Raw genomic sequence first — 23,725 nt, 5'->3', positions numbered from 1 at the left:
ACAATGAACAAGATAAATATGATTCCTGATGCTCATAGTCTAGTGGGAGAGGTGGAGAGAAGTGATATGATTAAAAGTGAATTTGCCATTGACTGGGAGAGAGTGGTGGTAATGACTTCATTGTATAACCAGAGAAGTTGTCTCTAGGTGATAGTGTGTGAACTCACTTGATAATTTACCTGTCAAACTATACTGAAGTCATACTTTACTCTAAGAGTTTCACTTACACTTATATACTTGAATGGCCAGCCAATGCATTTTTTAAAAAATCCCCTTAGGTTTGCCTTTGTACAGAAAAGGAGTAAACTATGGCTTCTGAACATACTGCCCTGAAAATCTTGGCTGGCTAGCTCTGCATCACTCCAAAAATAAGAAAAACTATAGGAAGCTTTCCATACCTCCTTTCATTACTGAGGAAGGTTTGTATATGCACAGGCACCTGAACTTGTCAAAGAGAAGAAAGAGGCTAAACTTTCTATTTTGTGGTATCTTATTTAACAAAATCATCATTGGGTTTGTTCACTGAAAATGTAAGTTAAAACAGAGAATGAAAAAATACATACGAAACTTAAAACATGTAACTGGCATACATGTATACTCTTCTAATGTAGGACAAAGACCTTTTCTTGGCCAAAACAGTCTGAGTTCAGAAATCTGATAGTTTGTTCTTGCTCATTAGTCTGAATAACAAGGACAAATATTTCCTAATCCAACCTAGAGCCCCATGTGTTATAGTTATGGTATTAGGATACTCAAAACAGCGAATTTCAGCTCTTCTAATATGGTCTTTCCTTCTTTCTGAGAGAAAGGTAAGAAAAAAGCCGCCAAAATAAAGATACTACCTAACACTGTACCTATAAGGGGGAAAAAAAGCTTTTTCACATGATTTTCAGAATATAATCTCCAAAATGCAAAAGCCCACCTAAACCTATTATTAAGAGAATAGTTTATTACTTTGGATTTGTATTGGATACTTTCTGGATGATGCATGGCGGGCAGAAGTCAAACAGCTAAATAACAAGGAAAGAAGGTGGTATACTTTTAAGAATCAAGAATTAAGATAAACCTCTGGGTTTCTTAGAAAAATATAGAAAATATAATTTAATTTTGCATTAATATTTAACATTTACTGAAAGTCAACTACATGCCAGGCAACTGACAACTCTAAGATCACTATCATGATCTATTAATGTCATTTATAGGTAAGAGCTAGTTAAATTTCCAAAGCCAGGTCAGACAGTTACTAAGTGGTAGAAAGAAAGAAAAAAAGAAAGAAAGGGAAGGTAGGGGAGGGAGGGAGGGAGGGAGGGAGGGAGGGAGGGAGGGAGGGAGGAAGGAAGGAAGGAAGGAAGGAAGGAAGGAAGGAAGGAAGGAAGGAAGGAAGGAAGGAAGGAAGGAAGGAAGGAAGGAAGGAAGGAAGGAAGGAAGGAAGACAATGGAGCGAAGGGAGGAAAAGAAGGAAAGGGAAAAGGAAAAGGGAAGACAAGGCAAGAAAGGGGGGGTGGGGGAGAGAGGGAGAGGAATAGAAAAAGGATTAAAACTTAGGGAGTGTGACTCCACAGCCTGTGGAAGTTTTCTTTCACATTTTAGAGACAGGGTCTCATTCTATTGCCTCGGGTAGTGTGCAGTGGAGTCATCACAGGTCACTGCAACCTCAAACTCCGGGGCTCAAGCAATCCTCCTCCTGCCTCAGCTTCCTGAGTAGCTGGGACTACAGATGTGTGCCACCACACCCATCTAATTTTTCTATTTTTTGTAGAGACATGCTCTCCCATGTTGTTCTGGCTGGTCTTGAACTCCTGGCCTCAAGCAATCCTCCTTCAACTTCCCAAAGTGCTAGGATTACAGGTGTTAGCCACCATGCCTTGCCTGGCCTGTGCTCTCAAACCACTACACTAGAAAAAGATCACAAAGACAAACTTCACATCATACATGGGTGGCCCAAAAAAGGTCTGTCTTCTGCTCCCAAAGACCAAGCCAGCTACTGTGTAACTACCAAAATTTATACTACCTGATACTGTTTCAGTTACTTAATAGCTTCAAGAAGGTGGCTACTAAGTATTCTTATTCTAGTACTAAATATTATGAAAGTCCTCACTTCAAATAATTGATACTATGAGAATGTACAAGTAGGAAATGGGACTCGTTTAATCATAACCAAGCCTATTTTAATATAAAAAAAATCCCAAGCCAAGAAAAATAAGGTGTGGGGCAAAGAGAAAGGGTGGCACTCAGCAATCACAGCAGCAACAAAAATAAATAAATGGGACATGATCAAACTACAAAGCTTCTGCACAGCCAAAGAAATAGTCATGAAAGTAAACAGACAGCCTACAGAATGGGAGAAAATTTTTGCATCCTATGCATCCGATAAGGGACTGATAACTAGAATATACTTAGAACTCACGAAAATTAGGAAGAAAAAATCAAATAACCCCATTAAAAAGTGGGCAAGGGACTTGAACAGAAATTTTTCTAAAGAAGACAGAAGAATGGCCAACAAACATATGAAGAAATGCTCAACATCTCTAATCATCAGGGAAATGCAAATCAAAACCACAATGAGATATCACTTAACCCCAGTGAGAATGGCCTTTATCAAAAAATCTCCAAACAATAAATGCTGGCGTGGTTGCGGAGAGAGAGGAACACTCCTACACTGCTGGTGGGACTGCAAACTGGTTCAACCTCTGTGGAAAGCAATATGGAGATACCTTAAAGCGATACAAGTGAATCTACCATTTGATCCAGCAATCCCATTGCTGGGCATCTACCCAAATGATCCAGTGACACTCTACAAAAAAGACACCTGCACTCGAATGTTTATAGCAGCACAATTCATAATTGCAAGGCTGTGGAAACAGCCCAAGTGCCCATCAATCAAAGAATGGATTAATAAAATGTGGTATATGTACACCATGGAGTACTATTCAGCTCTAAGAAACAATGGTGATATAGCACACCTTATATTTTCCTGGTTAGAGCTGGAACCCATACTACTAAGTGAAGTATCCCAAGAATGGAAAAACAAGCACCAGATATATTCTCCAGCAAACTGGTATTAACTGAGTAGCACCTAAGTAGACACATAGGTGCTACAGTAATAGGGTATTGGGCAGGTGGGAGGGGGGAGGGGGGCGGGTATATACATACATAGTGAGTGAGATGTGCACCATCTGGGGGATGGTCATGATGGAGACTCAGACTTTTGGGGGGAGGGGGGGAATGGGCATTTATTGAAACCTTAAAATCTGTACCCCCATAATATGCCAAAATAAAAAAAAAAAAAAAAAAAAAAAAAAAAAAAAAAAAAAACATGTAGGCCATTCGTTTATCACCCTATCAGAGAAGTAAGTAGAATTGGGTCTATTAGGGTAGAAGACAACAGAATAATATGAATTTCTTCCCATGATCCTTTCCTTCCATTCCCCCAATAAACCCAGAAACTTTTGTTTGGGTACGTAAAACTAGTAATAATTCGAATAATTTTAGGACTTTATGTTCAATTAACAAGGCATGTACTAAAGGTAGGAATCTTTAAGTACATATCATTTTCTATACCTTATTCAGAAAAGCCTTTTGCTTAAGGAGGATGTTCAGCTACTCATAAATTAAAAACAAAATTTTAAAACTGTTTCTACTTAAACACTTCCTTCCAAATTCAAAATTGGATTTCTGTATCAATTTTAAAGTCAATCATCTTCACCTCTGAGCAGTCCATCACTTTTCTCCTCCTGACTGATCTTTGTTCTCCACCAGCTTTTACTTGCAATTTTCAAATAAATGGGTCTTACCAAGATCATGGGTAATTTTAAAAATCACCACATCCATCAATGACCAAGGAAATGTGAACCCTCTCTTCCTTACTGAATTTCTCTGTTCTCATAGCACTTCTAACAATTTCTACTTCTACTTTTCTTACTTCCCCTGACACATTTGAAAACTGCTTTGAACTTTCTGCCTACTCATTCATTCCTCAAAATTGTTAGTTTTCCAAGCTGTTTTGGCCCCAGGGCCTTCTTATCTTTACCTAATCATTATAAACACTCCAGAACCTGGATTTTACAATCAACTTATTTAATTTGTAAATCTATTATTTCAGTCCCACTCATTCACTAATATACTTTCAACTGCATACCTACATAAAGTGCATCAGTTCAAAACTTTACACTTCATCTGTACAGAGAAAACTATTTGACAAATTATAATAAGTACATCTTTATTCTCCAAGACTTTCAGACTCATGCATTTATAAAAGTTTTCGTAAATCCTTTTATTACCAAATATGATACTGAGAGGCAAAGCAGTTTTAATTCTAAGCAGTTTTAATTAGACTTAAAGGCAAAGCAGCACGGTGTTATAGAGCAGCTGGCTTTAGGAAAACAAAATAAAATAAAAAGACTTTAAGAAAAATGAATGCCAATATTCATTCTTATACAAGAAACAGAAATTCCAAAGAATTAACCAGAAAAAAAAGAATAGATACATACAGATAGATGGTACTTCTACTATTCTGCTGGTGGTATAGTTAACTCCAACACCCACCACATAAAAAGCTTCACTAGGCTTATGTAAAAAGATGGCTGTAACTCTAGGCATTTCCAAGTAGCTGCAAAGCCTAGGTGCCAAAAGTACCTTAGGCATGAGCTAGAAAAATATAGAAGGCACCTAAAGGAAGGCTCTCATTACCTCTATATGCAAGAAGACATGTTAGAACCCTCATAAACATTCAAAGTGTGAAATAATCTGTTTGGAATACTCTCAAAAAGCATTATAACAAAATGAAATGGCATCACATACAAAATGTCTGTAAAAATTAAAAAACTCAGAGTTCTCAGTAACATGTACCAAAATCTATGGGATGATTTTACTGCTTTCACTTAAAGTAAAAGTCACGCTTTTAGCAGTAGTAAATAAATCCTGCTATTACAGAGTAACAATCAGTACTAGCAGAAATATGTATACCTAAAGAGATAGTCCATTCCCATAGTTATAAAGAAATGACTGAATAATTAAAGAGACTGTACCTTCCAAATGTCAAGCCTCCTCCCACTGCCAAAGAGTTACAAATTCCTTTCAATAATTCCAATAATTCCAATACTAGATGGGGCAAGTTGTATTTTTTAAATATTTTTCTATTTCTCCTGAAGGAACTACTTTATTACAAAATATTCTTATTGTATCAACTTATGAGATATTTACCTGAGACTAAGTTTCTGATACTATTTCTCACTTCTAAAGTTAATTTTTTCTTTGACATAAAGTATTTATTCAATAGGCACCGAGAAGGAAAATCTAGACAGATAAGGGAAAGGCTGTTGAGAGATAGTTTTGGGAACAGAATTCTATAGTAAAATCAATTAGAAGAAACATGTTGGATAATGCTGGCCGCTGGAAAATAAAAATGAAATCCTGTTCCATATTTGATAACCATGAAGTGTCCTTGTAACATTGTCAGCAAAAGTCCTTTTGAGTCATCTGAACCATAGGGAATATTTTTCCAGGCAAATATAACCACCAGTTTTTAAAGGTCTTTTATGCTATCTGCTTTTATGAGTAACAGTATTCAAATTGGTGTGTTAGAACATATGCAGACTTTCATCTTTCTTTGTTAGAAAAAAACAGAAAAATCTTAAAACTCAGTGTTTTCGCTGTACATAGAGGGGTTAAATAAATTGACTACCTATAAATTTCTTATGTTAAAACAAGGCTTTAAGGAATTTCATTCCATCACTACAAAACAATTACACTGATTCTTTGGTCATATATCACATTATGTATCATTCCTAAACATACTTTAAAAAATTAAGAGTCATAGATTCATTCTTTCCACCAAAAATCTTCTTTTCCACTTTTCCCCCTTTGTTAATGGTACCATCATTAAACATGTGATTCTAAAACTAGTATTTCCCCCAAACTCATCTTCTTCCAAATAACTGAGTTGTAATTTCTTGAAACATTATTTCTTGCATATTCTACTTCCAAGACTCTAGAATTCAGGACTTTGCTTTCCCTAGAGTAAATTATTATAAAGTTTTTGACTACTCTCCCCTATATACATTACTGACCCCGGCTCCCTGAAATACAAATGCAACAAAACTCTTTTGTATAATGTAAATCTGGTAAAGTTCAAGCAATACACACACATACACACACATTTTTAACATTTCATATTCCAACAAAACCACTTGTTCCCAAAGATTTGTTTTCAACAAATTTTGGATGTTTTACAACTTAATTGATATAGAACATTTCCATCACCCCAGAAAATCCCTTTCTATTTCCTGTTAAGCTCCCAACATCCACAGCCATCCATCATTCTAGTTTCTAAACTAAAAACCAATTATTTGCTCTTTACCTTCATAGAAGTATTATAGAATCTCACAGTTACCTACTCTTATGTCTGGCTTCTTTTATTCCATTTAACGTTTAGTATTCGCCCATGTTATTGCATGTATTAGTAACCATTCTTTTTAATAGTAATGAGTAGCAGTGTACTATCTGACTATACCACATTTTATCCATTGTCCTGTTAGACATTTGGGTTATTTCAAGTTTGGGATCATCTATAGCAGCACACTTCACAATTGCAAAGTTGTGGAAACAACCCAAATGCCCATCAATATATGAGTGGATTAATAAAATGTGGTATATGTATACCATGGAGTACTATTCAGCTTTAAGAAACAATAGTGATATTGTATTTTCCTGGATAGAGCTGGAAACCATTCTACTAAGTGAAGTATCTCAAGAATGGAAAAACAAGTACCACATATACTCACCATAAAATTGGTATTAAAGGATCAACAACTAAGTGGACATGTAGGAATAACATTTATCAGGTGTCGGGCAGGTAGGAAGGGAGAGAGGGGATAGGTATATACAAACATAATGAGTGAGATGTGCAACTTTTGGGGGATGGTCACGTTTGAAGCTCTGACTCGATGGGGGAGGAGGGGCATGGGCAGTATACGTAAACTTAACATTTGTACCCCCATAATACACTGAAATAAAAAAAAAGAAAAAGAAAGTTCTTGATACACATATTGTGCAGGTCTTGTACACTGTCACTGGATAAAAAACTCAAAGTAGAAGTAGTACATAAGTTAGTTTGGCATAAGAAAATGCCAAACTATCTTCCCAACTATTTTATACCCTCAACAGCAATAAGATAGTTTCATATCTTCATCAACATTTGGTGTTGCCAATCTGTTTAATTTTAGGTGTTCTAGTTGGTGTAAATGCTATCTCATAATAGTTTTAACTTGTGTTTACTTCATAACTAATGTATCTTTTATATACTTATTACCCACTCTTATAACTTCTTTTGCCCATTTTTAAAAATTGGGCTGTTCATATTTATCAAAGTATAAGAGTCCTTTACAGATACTTTAGGATACAAGCCCTTTGTCAGATATATGCATTGATATGTTAATATTATTCTGTCCACAGTCTTGCCTTTTTACTGTCTTGATGTCTTTTGATGAGCAAATTTCCCCTTTTGATCAAGTTTCTAATTACTTTATGATTATTTGCATCTGTGCTAAGAAATCATTTACCCCAAGGTTTATGAGTTTATCCTGTGATTTTTTTCCTAAAAGCTTTACATAGTTTTTACAGTTTAGTATATAATTAATCTCATTTTTCTGTATGGTATGATGTAGGGTTTGAGTTTCTTTTTCTATTTTTAATGTGTTTCGAGCTGTTCTGGCACTATTTGTTGAAGAGACTTCTCTTTCCCCATTGAGTGACCAAGGCAACTTTGTAAATAATCAATTGACCTTAAATGTGAGCTTATTTCTGAGCACTATCCTGTGGCACTAACCAAGCTAATACTGCTTTAATTAACTATAGGTTTACAGTCAATCTTAAAGTCAGTGTGTTGCAACTTTTCCTTTTCCAAAATGGTTTTAGTTCATTTTATTTCCACATAAATTTTAGAATCTACTCATTAATTTCAACTTAAAAGCCTACTGGGTTTGATTAATTACAGACTAATGCCATCCCAATTTGGAAAGAATTTACATGTTAATATATTGAGCCTTCTAATTCATGAACATGGTCTTTCTCTCTCTTTTTTTAGGTCTGTTTAAACTTCTGGTAGCATCTTAAAGTTATTGGTATAGAAGTCTTACACATCTTTTGTCAAATTTATTCCTGATATCTTGTCTTACTGATGCTCTTGTAAGTGGATTTCTTAAAATTTCATTTTCCAGTAATTTGCTGCTAGTATAAGGAAACAATATACTTTTATATATAGAACTTATACCCTGGAATCATTCTAAATTCACTTATTAGTTCTACGAAATCTTTTGTGGATCCTTTTAGGTTTTCTATTTTAAAATAAACATGTTGATACTACTTCTCCTTTGCAATCTTTATACCTTTTATTTCACTTGCCTGATATAGATAGAAAGCTACAAAAAAAAAATTGTGAAACAGACACCCTTGCCTAATTCCTGTGTTTAAGGAGAAAATATTCAACATTTCCCCATTAAGTATAGAATTTGTTGTTAGTCTTTACAGTTCTTTCTCTCTTAACATATTCCTGTATCTGTTCAATCATTATGTCAGTCTTCTCCTTTATAGTTTAACATATTTATCATCTTTGCTAACTCTATTAATCTAGATAATTTTTAAGTCTTCTCCTATTGAATGCTTCTTGGTAGTTTACAGGTTATTTTCCTGCTTCTTCACATGACTTGTAATTTTTGATGGTATGCTAGTTATTATTGAGAATAGTTACAGGAACACTGAATCATGCTGTCTGCCTTAGGGGGTAGTGTTTTTGTTTTGGCAGGCAATTAAATTACTGGCGAATCCTTTAAATTTCTGTCAGATTAGATTTTCAATTTAACTAATCTTATTGATGGCTCTTACTATAAAGAGTGATCCTTTAAGGACCGAGCTTTCGTAGTCTAATGGAATGTCTGAGGTACTCTGCAAGATGTCTGCATTCTGACTTTCCAGAACTCTTAATGTCTGACTTCCCACAACTGCAATGACTTAGAGCACTGCTCAACATATGGAACTACCATTTAGCTCTCAGCCCCAGAGCAGGTGACTTCTGACAGACTTTGCAAAGTCTCAATCTGCGCACACACACACAGAGCAGCCATTATCCAAAATTCTGAATGAAGTGAATCTATACACCAAATTGCCCCTACTCTATGTATAAACCTCTAGACAATTTCCTTTTCTCCAGGGCCCTTTCCCACAAATTCAATGTTTGAACAGCTCTGAATTACACTCTTAGTCTCTTCGGCTCAGTAAGACCTGTATGCTCTGCTTGAGCTCCACTTCCCTGTGCTATAGCAGTAAGGTAGCCCAAAGCAGAAAGCCAAAGTGATCATGAGGTTCACCTCATGTTTCCCTTCTCTCAAAGATCATGATCTTGTATTGTTTGCTCATCAATTCCAGACAACAGTTGTTTCATATATTTTATTCATTTATACAGTTTTTGACTGGGGAGATTGGAAAAGGGGAAAAAGCTGTGACCAATTACTCTGTCATAGCCCTAAATATTAATTTTAAAAAACATTTCCATTATCAATCCATAATATATATTATTAAAAAGAGAAGCTGACAAAGCAGAGTTAAAGACACTTGAGCCTATTAGGTCAATTATTTGCACATGGTACTTTGACTATCAAAATCATAGCCTCGTGATTTTACTTTGTAATCACTACATAGAAAAATCAGTAATAATGATGTTGACAAATCCCTCTTCACATCATTATGACTATGTTTGTTAAGTATGTCCTTGTAATTTTTAGTTAACTAAACTGGAAGGGATGCATATGTATGTATAAGTAATGGCTATCTGAAGGAAATCAAAATGTCTTCTAGCCTTTTAAGATCCTTTTATTGCCCAATATAATTAATTCCTCAAACAAGTAATTCAAGAAAAAATAATAGAAAAAAGGAACTTCGGTTTGAAGTAAATAATGTGAAATGTAGAATTATAGGTAAATTCATTCAACAATAATCAGATTCAAAATTTGGTTCATCAGCCATAAAATTAAGGTCTAAAATTAATCTGTATTTGTTTATAGACACTACAAACAACCAACATTATTTCAGACATATATAATTTAAGAAAAACTCTATCTTTGAAAGTTAAACAAATCATCTTAAATTTGCAAGTTGACAATGTAAACAAATTGTTACAGCAAAGAGAAAGGTTCAAACCATTGAAAGAAAACAATTATGTAGTTGAATTTTTTGGTTTTTATTTAAAGTTTGGGTTTTAGGATTTATGGGCATAAAGAAATACTTAAAGCAAAATATTCTATGATTTAAAAAACCTAAAAAAAAAAAAAACACACACAAAAGGGGTGAGTGAGGGGATTATAACATGAAAGAGAAAGGACTGTCTCTTTGTGATCCAAAAAAAAAAAAAGGGCAGTCAGACTTATGAGTTACTTGCCCACAAGTCACCAACTTCAAGATTTTTCCACTGGACTCATTTATACACTAGTAAAAATTTCCTCTAAAATGTTTCAACATAGCATTTAAAAAGAAAGGATACTCTGAGAATAAATTTTTGTTTTAACATTCTGCCCCATAAAATGGCAAATAGTGACAAACTGTTGAGAGTAATACTTACCTGTAACTACCATGCTGCTCATATTAGAATTTGGACTACTGAGAACACTGCCTGAGAGTAGTTCGTCAGATCCTCTCTATAAAAACAAAAACAAATTAGCGTAAGTTATCTTAAAATTTAAAAATATTAATCTGAAAGCCTATTTATGCACTTAAACAAATATAAAATGTTACATTATTGGGAATAAAATAAAAAATTAACTTCATCCCTCTACTCTCTCATCTATCTGTCTCCCTGTCCCACAAAGGCAAGTGTTCCCTCCTGTCACTCAAGTCCAAAATGCAATAAATAGGAAAGATCATTAGCTTCCATAATTAAAACCTTTGGAAAGCTACCTTTCCAAAGGTAGCTTTTTTACCAAAAAAAAAAAAAAAGAAAGGAAAAGCAAATTCTAATGCCATACAATCCTCCATCCCAAGAGCCTCTTCAGATCCCTTTGTTCATTGAGATAACTCAAGTCTTAAGAAAATGAGAATTTCATATTGGTGAGTTGGACAACATCATCTTTATTAAAATAAAACAGGTATAGGCCGGGCGCTGTGGCTCACGCCTGTAATCCTAGCTCTTGGGAGGCCGAGGCGGGCGGATTGCTCAAGGTCAGGAGTTCAAAACCAGCCTGAGCAAGAGTGAGACCCCGTCTCTACTATAAATAGAAAGAAATTAATTGGCCAACTGATATATATATAAAAAAATTAGCCGGGCATGGTGGCACATGCCTGTAGTCCCAGCTACTCGGGAGGCTGAGGCAGGAGGATCGCTTGAGCCCAGGAGTTTGAGGTTGCTGTGAGCTAGGCTGACGCCACGGCACTCACTCTAGCCTGGACAACAAAGCGAAACTCTGTCTCAAAAAAAAAAATAAAAAATAAAAAAAAAAAAAATAAAACAGGTATATAGGGCTACACCATTGAAAGCAAAAGCAAAATACGGAATGAGAAATTTCTTTCTGTTAGAATAAAAAGAGATAGCATCATACCCTACCATCTTTTAAAGAAAAGGTTAAAAATGTACGTTTTAGAACTGCACAGTTGTTCAAACCAGTGATGCTTTAGTTATTTTGCAAATCTGTGTATTTAAAAAAATATGTGTGAGTAGACTAATATTTAAACTAGCTAAATCAACTCTTTTGCCTACTTTAAGTATGTATATATTTACATACATGGGTATTAATATTTAAAATAGCTAAATCAATACTGGCTGATCTAAAACAACCAATCAGCATAAAAAAGTGGAATGCAACCATCAAAATGAAAAAAATGTATAAAAGACATAATTTATTGAAGCATTTCAGAAAGTCAAAGAAAATCCAAACTAACCATAAGCCTTATGCTAATTTATGTTAAACTCATAATTAATAAGCTTTCATATTACAACAAATATGAAAATGGTAAACATATTCTAGGCCATCTCACTTAAATGTTTTAAAAGCTTTCTGCTCATCAGCATCAAATGTTCAGAGAAATACTAGTATCAGAAAAATCAAAGCATAGTTTCATACCATATTAATACCATATTTGCACATCCAATTTCTAATCAAGATATGGAAGATTTGGCATGCCATGCTTAGTTGTATAAGGACATAATGAGCAGAATTAGATATTTTAGTGATTCTCAAAGTGTAGTGAGACCTAAAGCAGCAACAGACCTGGAAATCTGTTGGCAATACATGTTCTCAGGTCCATCCTAGACCTACTGAATAAGAAACTGAGGGTGGGGTCCAATAACTCAAATTTTAACAAATCCTCTTGCTGCTTCTGATGTATGCTAACATTTAAGACCACTGATATATATTATATTGGTCCACTATACACAACAGAAAATGTTGCCTAGGTTCTATGTTTTCATGACAAATATACAATATGGTTTTAAGTAAAACTGCTCTGGAGCTCAGCTTCCACTATCAGCTATTTAACAGTACTTAACCATTCTAAACCAAACTATTCTTCATTTGTAATACTGGGTAATATCTACCTACATCACAGCCCTTAGGATTAAATGTGATAATACATGAATAGGGATTGCCTGGCAAAGTACCTGGCCCACATCATAGTGTTCACTATAATATTCCCAAGTGTCAATCAAATACAATTTCTACACATATTTACTGACTAAATAAGTTAACCAATGCTGATTAATAACAACTGCTACATATTTTTTGGTCTTTGTTCTTTGATCAAAAAACTGTGACTCAAGTTACTCCACATACAGAAGCAAAGTCAGCCCCCACCACAGGATGAGGAAGTAAATAAAATCAGCCCTTCTGTAAGTCAACAGAACTCCAGATCAGATATGCTAAAAGTAAAAACCAAATAAAACCGTAAAGAGGTCCTTAATGTTTTAGTCACCCGCACAAAATTTGTAACTATTCAAAATATTTTTAATTTCTTATCTCCTTAGTTTTCAAAAATACTTTTAATTCCTCTAGTTTTCAAAAGTACATCTGACCTCTTTTCGAATGTATATTATCAGTTTATTTTTTAAATGTTTGCAGAATCAAAATCTTTCCATACGTCTACTGTAATACATACTTCCCTGTAATAATACTTGTGATTACAGTGGATCACAAATAATTCTGGAAGATGATAGGTGGGGAATCTTGGGTCTACTCAAGTATAAAACAAAACCTCTAATTCTGACTTGTAGTGTGCAAGATGCTCTCTTCTTCCTTCCTGCAATACTTCTTTACACATGGCAAAGTGTTTAATTTTTTCTTTGAATTTTGTATTTGTGGTCTTTTTTCTTCTTCAAATGATTTCATATCTGCTCTTAAGAGTAGATCTAATAGCCTTCGTAAGTGCATCAGAAGAATATCAAATTATTTGTCATTTTAAGATTTTATCAAAATTACTCAGTAAATTTTTTATAAATTACATTTATACAAAACCAACTGTGTTTGCTTTTCCATTGAGTAAAAACCTTCCATTATTGCGCCCAAAAGAAGTGATTCTGCACTATTGATAAATGTTAACATTACCACACTGACTGATGGAACAATTTCACTTGAATTATCTCAGCCTAGTTGTTTAACTTGGAAAATATATAAAATGAATGATCAGTGGTAGTGATTGATGGGCTGTTCCACATTAGTGACTATTGAAACAAATCAAATTAATGGTACTTAAACTCAGAATCAAAATTTGTACTAAGAATATATATTTTTTAAAAATTTTAATTCATCTAAGATAAATGTCAATTGATCTTGAATTCAACCTAAAAAAAGAAATTAAATGTTTAGATTGGCATTGATGTCTCTTGTTAAATCTAATCACAGAAACTTTTCTTCCTGTATAATATCAATGACCATTTGGAGAAGTCAGTGTCCCAGAGAAATTAGGAAAATGCTGACACAGGAAGATACAAGTTGTAGGTCAATAAGTCAAAGAAATGACTTTTTTTAAAAGTGCAAAAGTTCAGATTAAAGGCCATTTGGCATTCATTCCAATGATACAAATGTCTTATTTTTTCTTCTCATGGTTACTGAATATTCTTTTCATCATAATAATCTAGTCCAACTACCAGCTATCATTTCCAAGTGGAAAAGCTGCTAGGGCTGCCAGGAAGGTAAGCAACTGATGGCTGAGGTTGACAAGAGTCCTCGGGCTCTGCTAGGGTTCAGGACTGAGAGCTGACCAAACATGTTCTCCTCTGGAGATGTCAACCTAAGGAACCACAACAGAAAAACATGGGCAAGGACATGAGTATCAAGTTCCTAAGGAAAACCATATTCTCCAAGAGGAAGGAAGATATGCACCAACATGATTATCCTGGACTCCTTAAACATAGAGGTGCTACCAAGGAAATGAACAGATAAACTGAGTGCTACCTACCTATTAAAGGCTGGGAAAACACTAACTCACACAACCAATAAAAATACAGAAAACAGTAATACACTGAAGAATATATGTCTTATCTGCTTAGTATAAACCAAAAGCTAACTTTAAAAGAAAAAAAAAGACAACAAAATAGACAAACCTACAAGGAGATAAAAAAAAAAAATTAGGACAGCACAATTATACATAAACAGATCCCACAGCAATGACAAAAACCTAGAGATTAGTCAACAAGATGAAAGTAACTTGGCCCAGTGAATAATCTTATGGAGCACATTGACAACATTTTCTTAAACCATGAGAAAGATTTTGCTATGAGAAAGAAATAAGCTTCTAGTCTGTTTATGCTACTATGCTCTGCATTTATTAATAGTTATAGTAACTCAGCCTTTACCCTAAGATATATATACCTATAATGTGGAGGGAAAAAATGGCACTGCAGATTTCAATTTAGTAGCCTATCTCTAGAATGGCAAAAAAATGAAACTGCATCCCTAACCTAATACAAAACACAAAAAATAACTTTCTGATAAAGACAAATGTAAAAAGCAAAATTTTAAAAAATTTTAGAATGTATGAAAATATCTTTATGAACACTGAGTATGTAAGGACTTTTTATATTAAGACACCAGAAAATTAAACATGAAAGAAAATATGGATAAATTATACTACAAAATAGCTACATAATCTCCATGTAAGAAACTGTATTGCAACAGCAGTTGAAAACCTAAAAACTATTGTTAGGGACTGCTTTAAAGACTTCCAACAATTAACATGAAGATGGGATCACATAAATGATTTTTATCCAAGATGCAAAGGGAATTTGTGGCCATATTAAAACTCTATACATTAAAATTAATAACTTCCATTCATTAAAAGACAGCACAGAGAAGTAACAATGCAAGCTACAAACTGGGAGAAGGTAACAGCAAAACATACAATCAGCAGAAAATCAGCAATCATAACACAGTTTTAGAAACTACAAAATCAGTTAAATAATAAATTGAAATTTTTATGAAGATAAATACACAAAAAGACATTTCATAAAATTTCACAAAAGAGAAACACCAGTGGTCACAAATGTGGGGGGGAAAAGATGTAACACCTCCTTAATAATCAGGGAAAGATGAAGACAGACCAAAGGAAGTACTACACACCAGACTGGCAAAAATTAAGAAATTAAATATTTAACCAAGTACTAGTGAGGATAACAAGAATTCTTAAGCACCACTGGTGAGAACATAAATTGGAACTACATACTGGAAAACAATCTGTCTTGTAAAGTTTAACATACTCCACATCCTAGCAATACATACACTTAGCTATATAAGCTAAAAAAACTTTTGCATAAATGCACCAGGAAACAAATACAAAAATGTGAACAGCAGTATTGTTCTTAAAGTCAAAAACTTTAAATAGCCAAATGTCCACCAACCGAAATGTCCAGGAAAAGAAATAAATTGAGCATTTTCATAGACAAGTATTGAGTATTACATAATTACACACAAAAAAATATGGGTAGCTATTAGAATCATTATGAATTAAAACACAAGTCACAGAAAACATATGAGTATACCACTTTCATGCAGCTCAAAAAAATTAAATGTATTTTTTATCATTTGCATAATAAAACCATACTGGAAAGAATAAGAAATTTATGGCAGTCTTCTACCCATGGTAGGGTAAGAAGGCAGGGGGGATAAAAAGGTACATATGATATATACAATAATACTGGTAACATTCAAGTTTTTATTTGGGTAGCAGATACATGGTGTTCATTTTATTTCACAGTATCCTCACAAATATATCTTGTGGGCTATAACAAAAGATTCTAGAAAGAAAACAATAAGGATAAGGCGACTATTTAATCACCCGAAAAAGGGACATTTATGTGAAGAACAATTACACCTGAAAATAGATGTAAACCATGACAATAAGAAACCTAAGAAAGAAATGGCAATAAGAAAGTTTAAATAAGACATTCACCTAAAACCAGACGTGTTATAATATTCATATTTACCAAAATTTAGTAAGTACAAAGGCTCCACTATCAAGTGGAAACAGTAAATAAATTTAATCAAACTGTACTCAAAATGGTAGATTAAGATATAACATTATTTCATAAGCAATGTATAGAAAAAATAATTTAAGAAACTTAAGAAATGGATAGCCAATGTTATTACCTACAAAAAAAGATTATATACTCTTTTAAGACTTTACAATGACTTAATATTTATTGGTACATAACAAACTACATGACATTTCCCACATAGCTTTAGTAGTTTTGTTTTCTAATCTTCAGTGACAACATATGAGACCTGAAGAGGTAATCAAAGAATTCTGTCTCATATTCTGATCATTTCTTCTAGTTATGGAAGGAGACTTTTAAAAAATAATATTTATTGCGTGTTTTAAATACAGGCATATATGCAAAAAGAAAAAACATGGACCATAATCTTTCTGCCCATATAACCCCTGTTAACATTTTAAAAGTTAAAACAAATTCAATTAACTCAGAAAATTCAAAAAGGTAAAAAATGAAAAATGGAAGTTCCCTTCCACCCCAAAATGAATTATCCTTAAGTTTCATACACTTCCTTCCCCCCAAACTGACATATGTACATGTTTTTAATATTCACATAAAAAAATCACATGATAAAAACTATTTAACATTCTTTTCAATTAAGAAAACAGCTTAGAATTTTTAAAATCATCATGTACAAATCTGTTTTATCCTTTCAACAGCTGCACAGCATTCTACTATGTTGGTATATCATAGTTTAAAATCCCCTATTGATGTACATTTCAGTTACGTGCACTTTACCCGTTCTATTTAAATGTCCGTGAGAAATCACAAAAGAAAATTATATACTATATAATGAATATGTCAATGAATTCCATAAAGAAGTATAGACTATAATATCTGGTCAACTACAGTAAGACACTTTAATGAAAAGAACAGAGAAAAAAACAGAACAATCATCAAGTGTTTCAATTTAATCAGATAAAATTTTGAAATAATCCCTAAAGCACTGGACCAAAAAGGGAACCTAAACTTCAAATACAGACTTACAAAAATGTAGAAAAAGATGACCAGTTATCCTACAGAAAACCAGGTAAGAGATAAGAATAGCTTTCAGTATAGGAAACAGAAATTATTTTTAAATTGGAAAGCTGTTTAATCTTTCTCACATTAAGACAATGAAAATTAATACTACATGTAGATGTTGTCCCACCTATCTGCCTGGCAAAACCCCAAACTTTTGACAATGTACTCTGATAGGCTATTAGGAAATAGGCAATCAAACTTACCTGTTGTGATAGCAAATACAATTCCTACAACAAAAAGAACTCAGCAATAGCTACTGAAAGTATGTATGTACACACTGACCCAGCAATTTCACTTCAAAGAGTATATCTGAAAGACATACTGGCAATTTTTTATACCAGCAAAATTACATATGCACAAAGCTATTCACTATAACATAATTTGTAATAGTAAGAGACTGGGAAAAGAACAGTCTAAAAAGAACTATGCAGCAGGAAGAAATGAGAAAATTTTCCATATACTGCCATGGAGTGATTTCCAGGATATATTTATCATTAAGTAAAAAAACCAAGCTATAAAACATTCTGTATACTGTGCCACGGTTTACCTAATGTTGCGGGAGGGAGAGAGTAGGAAGAAATTCACACTGTATTGAATAAAAGAGGGATAAACCAAAAATTTATAAAAACAGATACCAATAAAGGCAGAGAAAAAACAAGTAGACTAGACAGGAGTGGAAGGTTAGATTTCTCTGTAAAAAACAGCGTATTACAAAGCTTGTCGGAGAAACTATAGCTTGTACTATAATTTTGACTTTGCAAAATTTATTTTAAAGTAAAACTAAAAAATCCCTCAAAATTAAAAACAAAATGAAAACAAACCTAACTACCAAGTTGGCAGTAGAACCACACAGAGAATTATTTCAATAAATTTTAAAATTCTGTAATTGTACTATACTGTATACTCTTTGTGGAATATAATTTAAGGACAAAAGTGACTGCAAAAAATTTTAAACTATATTCAATAATTACAATGTTAGTATAATATTGATGTTGCTTTTTAAAAAACTAGTTATTTGTTTATATATGTAAAAATGTCAATGCTAGCAAGATATTTCAGTGTACAGAGATAGAAATATAAAATACAAAATCTACTAATGATGGAAGTAAAGACTGTGTAACCTTAAATATGAATTGAAAATTACAAATGAGCTTATAATGTATTTCTATCTTTAAAAAAACTAACTGTCCACTGAAAGGGCCTTGAAATAACAACAACCTAAAAGCAATTACCATCTTGGTACTCGTATTATTGTGGTTTCTAAGGACCATTCGCTACCCATAGGAACCAGGACTTTTTAAAGAAATACCTGATTAAAGGTCTGGAGCAAAAAGATGATACTTTAAGCAAGTATCAAAGTTATTGGTGTTCTGAGCTCTTGCAGACCCAAGATGAAACAATTTAAGCACTTAAAAAACAATGATCACTGCAACAGAATGAAAAGTAAATGTTAAAATCTTTGCTTTTATAATGATACTAACAACAAAAAGGAACTCATATTGGCTATGTGGAGGTTGCTACCGTACAACTCCTCAAGAAAAGTTTTTAAAAAGTCAAAAATCTATCCTGCTTTTCTTATAAACAGGGTATAATGTGACCAAACAGTTGATAAAGTTCTTAATAGATGAATTTTAACTAATACATGCAAAAAAAAAGAATATCGTCATTTTTGCAGTACCCAATAAAATTATGCAATCATTAGTTACTAAAAACTATTAGTTGAAAGGATGATGCAGCTCTCTATAATAGATGCATCAAAGCTGACACTTCAACCTACTGATAAATGTTAACATCACAAAGAGATAACATTCTGTTCCTCTTAGTGTGATAAATACAATAGGAATTACACAGAGTACATCTACAAAATATTCTTGTTAAAAATTAAACCCAAATCACATCACACCTCATCTAACTACAACTTTATAGGAAATTCAGAGGACATGGGGAATGCATGAAATGACAATATGGAGGTATAATCACCTAAATCCAGAAAGTAGAAACTGTACCAATGACTCAGTTTCTCTAAGAATAGTCAAGGAAAATGAAAGGAAAAAAAGTATTTTGAATACTGTTGGAGATAAGATGATATTAAGAAATTATTTTAAATTTTACTAAGTATATTAATAGTATCAACATCACCTTTGAGAGAGATATTTGTTAAGAGATACATACTGATGTATCTGGCGATATGAAATTATCTGAGATTTGCTATTTAATATTCTCCAACAGAAAAAGGAAAAAATTGTTATTATACCATTCCCTCTACTTTTGTATATTTTGAAACTTTTATAAGGTTTTAAAAATTTGAAAAAGAGAACTCTAAAAGTCACATATTGCCAAAGCAATCAACTGATCCATCTTGAACCATGAATGCATTTTTAAAACAAGAAAATAAAGGAGTCTAGGATCAACTTAAAGTGTACAAAACACAGCAAAATAAATCCAGTATAAGGGAGAAAAAGATAAAAACAAAAATTAGTGAATTATGAGGCTGGGCGTGGTGGCTCACACCTGTAATCCTAGCACTCTGGGAGGCCAAGGTGGGCAGATGGTTTGAGTTCAGGAGTTCAAGACCACCCTGACCAAGGGCAAGACCCTGTCTCTACTAAAAAAATAGAAAGAAATTAGCTGGACAACTAAAAAAAAAAAAAAGTATATACATATACATATATATATATATATTAGCTGGGCATGGTGGCACGTGCCTGTAGTCCCAGCTACTCAGGAGGCTGAGGCAGAAGGATTGTTTGAGCCCAGGAGTTTGAGGTTTGCTCAATCTAGGCTGATGCCATGGCACTCTAGCCCTAGCAAAAGAGTGAGATGCTGTCTCAAAAAAAAAAAAAAAAAAAATTAGTGAATTATGAAACAAAAAGAAGCACAAAAGCCGGTTATTTGAAAAGACCAGTAAAGTAAGTTTTGTGGCATGACAAATCAAAAAATAGGAGAAACCATAAATGCTCACTGTTAATAATAAAAAATTAAAAATATTATACAATTTTGGGAAATTTGAAGTTCTCAATAAAACAGATAAATGTCTAGAATAGTACTGAATAATTGAATAAACTAATACATTCAGGAAAAGCTGAACTACTTGTGAAAATATCCCAGTTTCCTCCTCCCTTACATATAAGGTATGTAAAATCATTGTAATATATACAGAAAATAATGGGAAGTACATTCAGAGATGACTGACTAGCTTTGGTGGTAGATAGGACTATTGGTGATTTATTTTCCTCTTTGTCTAAATTAAGTTTTCTGCATTAAGCATGTCTTTTATCATTAGAGAAAATATTGTATAGAAGTGAAAAAAAGTTAAAAGAAATATTATAGTTCTCTGTCTTTTAGCTCAAACATTGCCATTTTTTTAATTGATAATGCAAATACAATGGTCTCCCAATTAGTTAACTGAACTACCAAATTATATACAATTATAAACAAAATCCAGAAAGTCCTCACAGAACTCAGCCAACTGATCTTAAAATACATGTAGTAAAGAAAAGGCCCAGTTTTAAAGAACAAAGTTTTGAAATTCACTCTAGAAGATTCCAAGATCTATTCTAACACCATAATAATTAAGACACTGTGATACTGGTACAGAAATAGACAAATAATAAAACAGAATACATATACCAGAAATGGTTCCATGAATATACGCTTGAAGCGCTGAGAATGCAGCTTATTGGAAAAAAGATGAACTAGTTAACTGAGTGGGTACTAAAATTGTTATCCATATAGGAAAAATAAACCTATACCACACACTACACAAAAAACTAAATTCCAGGTAGACTGAGGGCCTAAGTGTGAAAATCAAAATTTTTAAATAAAATAAAATCCACAAGCCTACATGTAAGACCTTGAGTTAAAGAAAAAAATTTTAAAAGAAAAATGTTACATTAATATTTGCAACTTCTATTCATCAATGTAAAAAAACCACAGAGAGGAAGGAATTATCTGTAGGACATATAACTAACAATTAGTATCTACAGTACATAAAATCTCCTAGGAATCAATTTTTTAAAAAAGATAAAAACCACATAAAAAACCAAAATGGACAAAATTTATAAACAGGCATTTTTAATGGAGGAGAACCATTAATGGCCAATAAACTAGTAAAACATCATTAAAATATATCAATAGAGAATTCGAATTAAGCTCACAAAATATGATTCCCATGCATATTAGATTGCCAACATTTAAAAAGTCCAACAATGCCAATTTTCAGAAAACATGTGTAGAAAGAAATAGGAATTCACATCTACCACTAACAGAGAATAAATTAGCACAACCACCTAGGAAAGCAACATGCCAATATTTGACTGACTTGAAAACAGATACACCCTTTAACCCAGCAGTTATACTTCTAGAGAAACTCTAATATTAATATATGTTGGAATATGCATAAGAATGTTTAGAGCAGTAGCTTTTAAGGGAAAAAATTAGAAATATTTGGCAAATAAACTTTGTCAAATATTGACAACCTTGATTTGTCAGTAGGGTATACTTGTCAGTAGGGTAATGATATAATATATATGCCAATGAAAATTAATCAAGAGCTACATATGAATTAAAAAAACAAAAATAGCAAGGTACAGAATACATTTGGCAGGAGAGTACATTTACATAGTTCAAACACGCAAAACAAAGCCATATGTTGCTTGAGATAAAAGCACACAAACAAATGTAGTGAAAGAAAAATTTATAGGAATGGTAAACACCAAACTTCAGATGGTTGTTACTGGGTTAAAAGTAGGGGTAAAGTATATGCAGGGTGTCATGGACTGAATGTGTTGAAGCATTAACCCCTAATGTGACAATAGTTAGAGATGGAGGCCTTTGGAAGGTAATTAGGGTTTCGTGAGATCATGATAGTGGGGCAGTCATGATGGGATTAATATCCTTATAAGAGGAAACATCAGAGAGCTTGTTACCCTCACCCTCAGAGTGCTCACAAACAAAAGGTCATGTGAGGCACAAAGCAAGATGGTGGCTCACAAAGAAAAGGTCGTGTACATTTATCTGATCATCTTTTCCTTACAAGACATAAAAGACTGTGACAAAAATATGAAACAAAACATTCTTTTCTAAAGCACATAAAGGTCTATTGATAAAACAACAATCTCAAATTGAGTGTTTCACTGCAGAAATGCATTGTGAAAACCTAATAAAAAATCAAAAATAAACCAGACCATTTGAAAGTCCCCAAATCTCACTAAGCTATAAAAGACTTCAATGTCCATTATACTATCAAGTTATAAGACATTATATAGTTTATGTGTTTCTAAATACTACTCTTGTATCAGAAGTGTCCGTTTCAGTCTAGATTTTTTTTTAAAGTGGCATTTTGCTATTTAAACCCCCAATATATTTGCATTGCCCACGAGAAAGATTATAAAATGCTTCTACTTACATTATTGTCTTATTTAATCTTCACAACAATCATGTGAGTTTGGAATTATTATCCTTATACTACAAATGAGGACAGGTTCAGAGAATAAATGATTTGTTCATAATCACACGAAGAAACAAGGGCTCAAACGCAACCAATGTAAAACAAAGTGTTTTTTAAAACTACCTTATAAATTCACTCAAAAGTCAAGCAAGAGTTTACATACCATTCCTTTTTACAATAGTGCAACTATTACAACAAACAAGTAGAAATAGGTGTAGTATATGTCTGCTACAATTTAAATAAATAAGGGGATATTTCTCTTAATAAAACAGCCAATAAATACTTGCATCTTACATAAATCACTGGAAATACTTTGACTAGACAAATAGTTTGACTACTGCAAAGTATCTTTCTGAGAAGAAAAGTAGAACTATTAAAGGAAGTTTGACATTTATAAAATCTCACTCTGCAAAAGTTCACCAAAAATGATGACTAGAGGCCTTAAAATAGCTCATAAATATTTAATCAACAGGGTGGACTTAAAGGTTAGTAAAAAAACCCAAAAAACTACTACTATATGTAATGATACTCAAGAATTAAGTTTATTTAAACATAAATACTGATACTAAATAGAAAGCAGTTCAAATTTTCAAAGGTCCTCAACTGCAAATACCTTGTATTCAAAGCTTTCCATAATATTACCAAAAACTATTTAAATTTGTCTACTACTACTCTAATGCAACCTACATTACAAACAAACTACTTACTTCCTCTGTATGTCCCTTTTCCTT

At 33.0% G+C, this 23,725-nt stretch overlaps 1 protein-coding gene across 4 annotated transcripts in view; it reads right to left on the bottom strand.

The window, feature by feature from the left end:
* PTBP2 (polypyrimidine tract binding protein 2) overlaps positions 1-23,725 on the bottom strand; it is a 76,602-nt gene that overhangs the window by 39,784 nt on the left and 13,093 nt on the right. For all 4 annotated transcript variants that reach the window (XM_012791007.2, XM_012791009.2, XM_012791010.2 and 1 more), the window contains exon 3: positions 10,610-10,685. In XM_012791007.2, the coding sequence (XP_012646461.1) occupies positions 10,610-10,685 (76 nt within the window). The remainder of the gene's footprint in view (positions 1-10,609; positions 10,686-23,725) is intronic.

This window comes from Microcebus murinus, chromosome 2, assembly GCF_040939455.1.
Source record: "Microcebus murinus isolate Inina chromosome 2, M.murinus_Inina_mat1.0, whole genome shotgun sequence".
Taxonomy (NCBI): Eukaryota; Metazoa; Chordata; class Mammalia; order Primates; family Cheirogaleidae; genus Microcebus; species Microcebus murinus.
The sequence above is the reverse complement of the archived record's forward strand: the minus strand, read 5'-3'. Positions and strand labels throughout refer to the sequence as shown.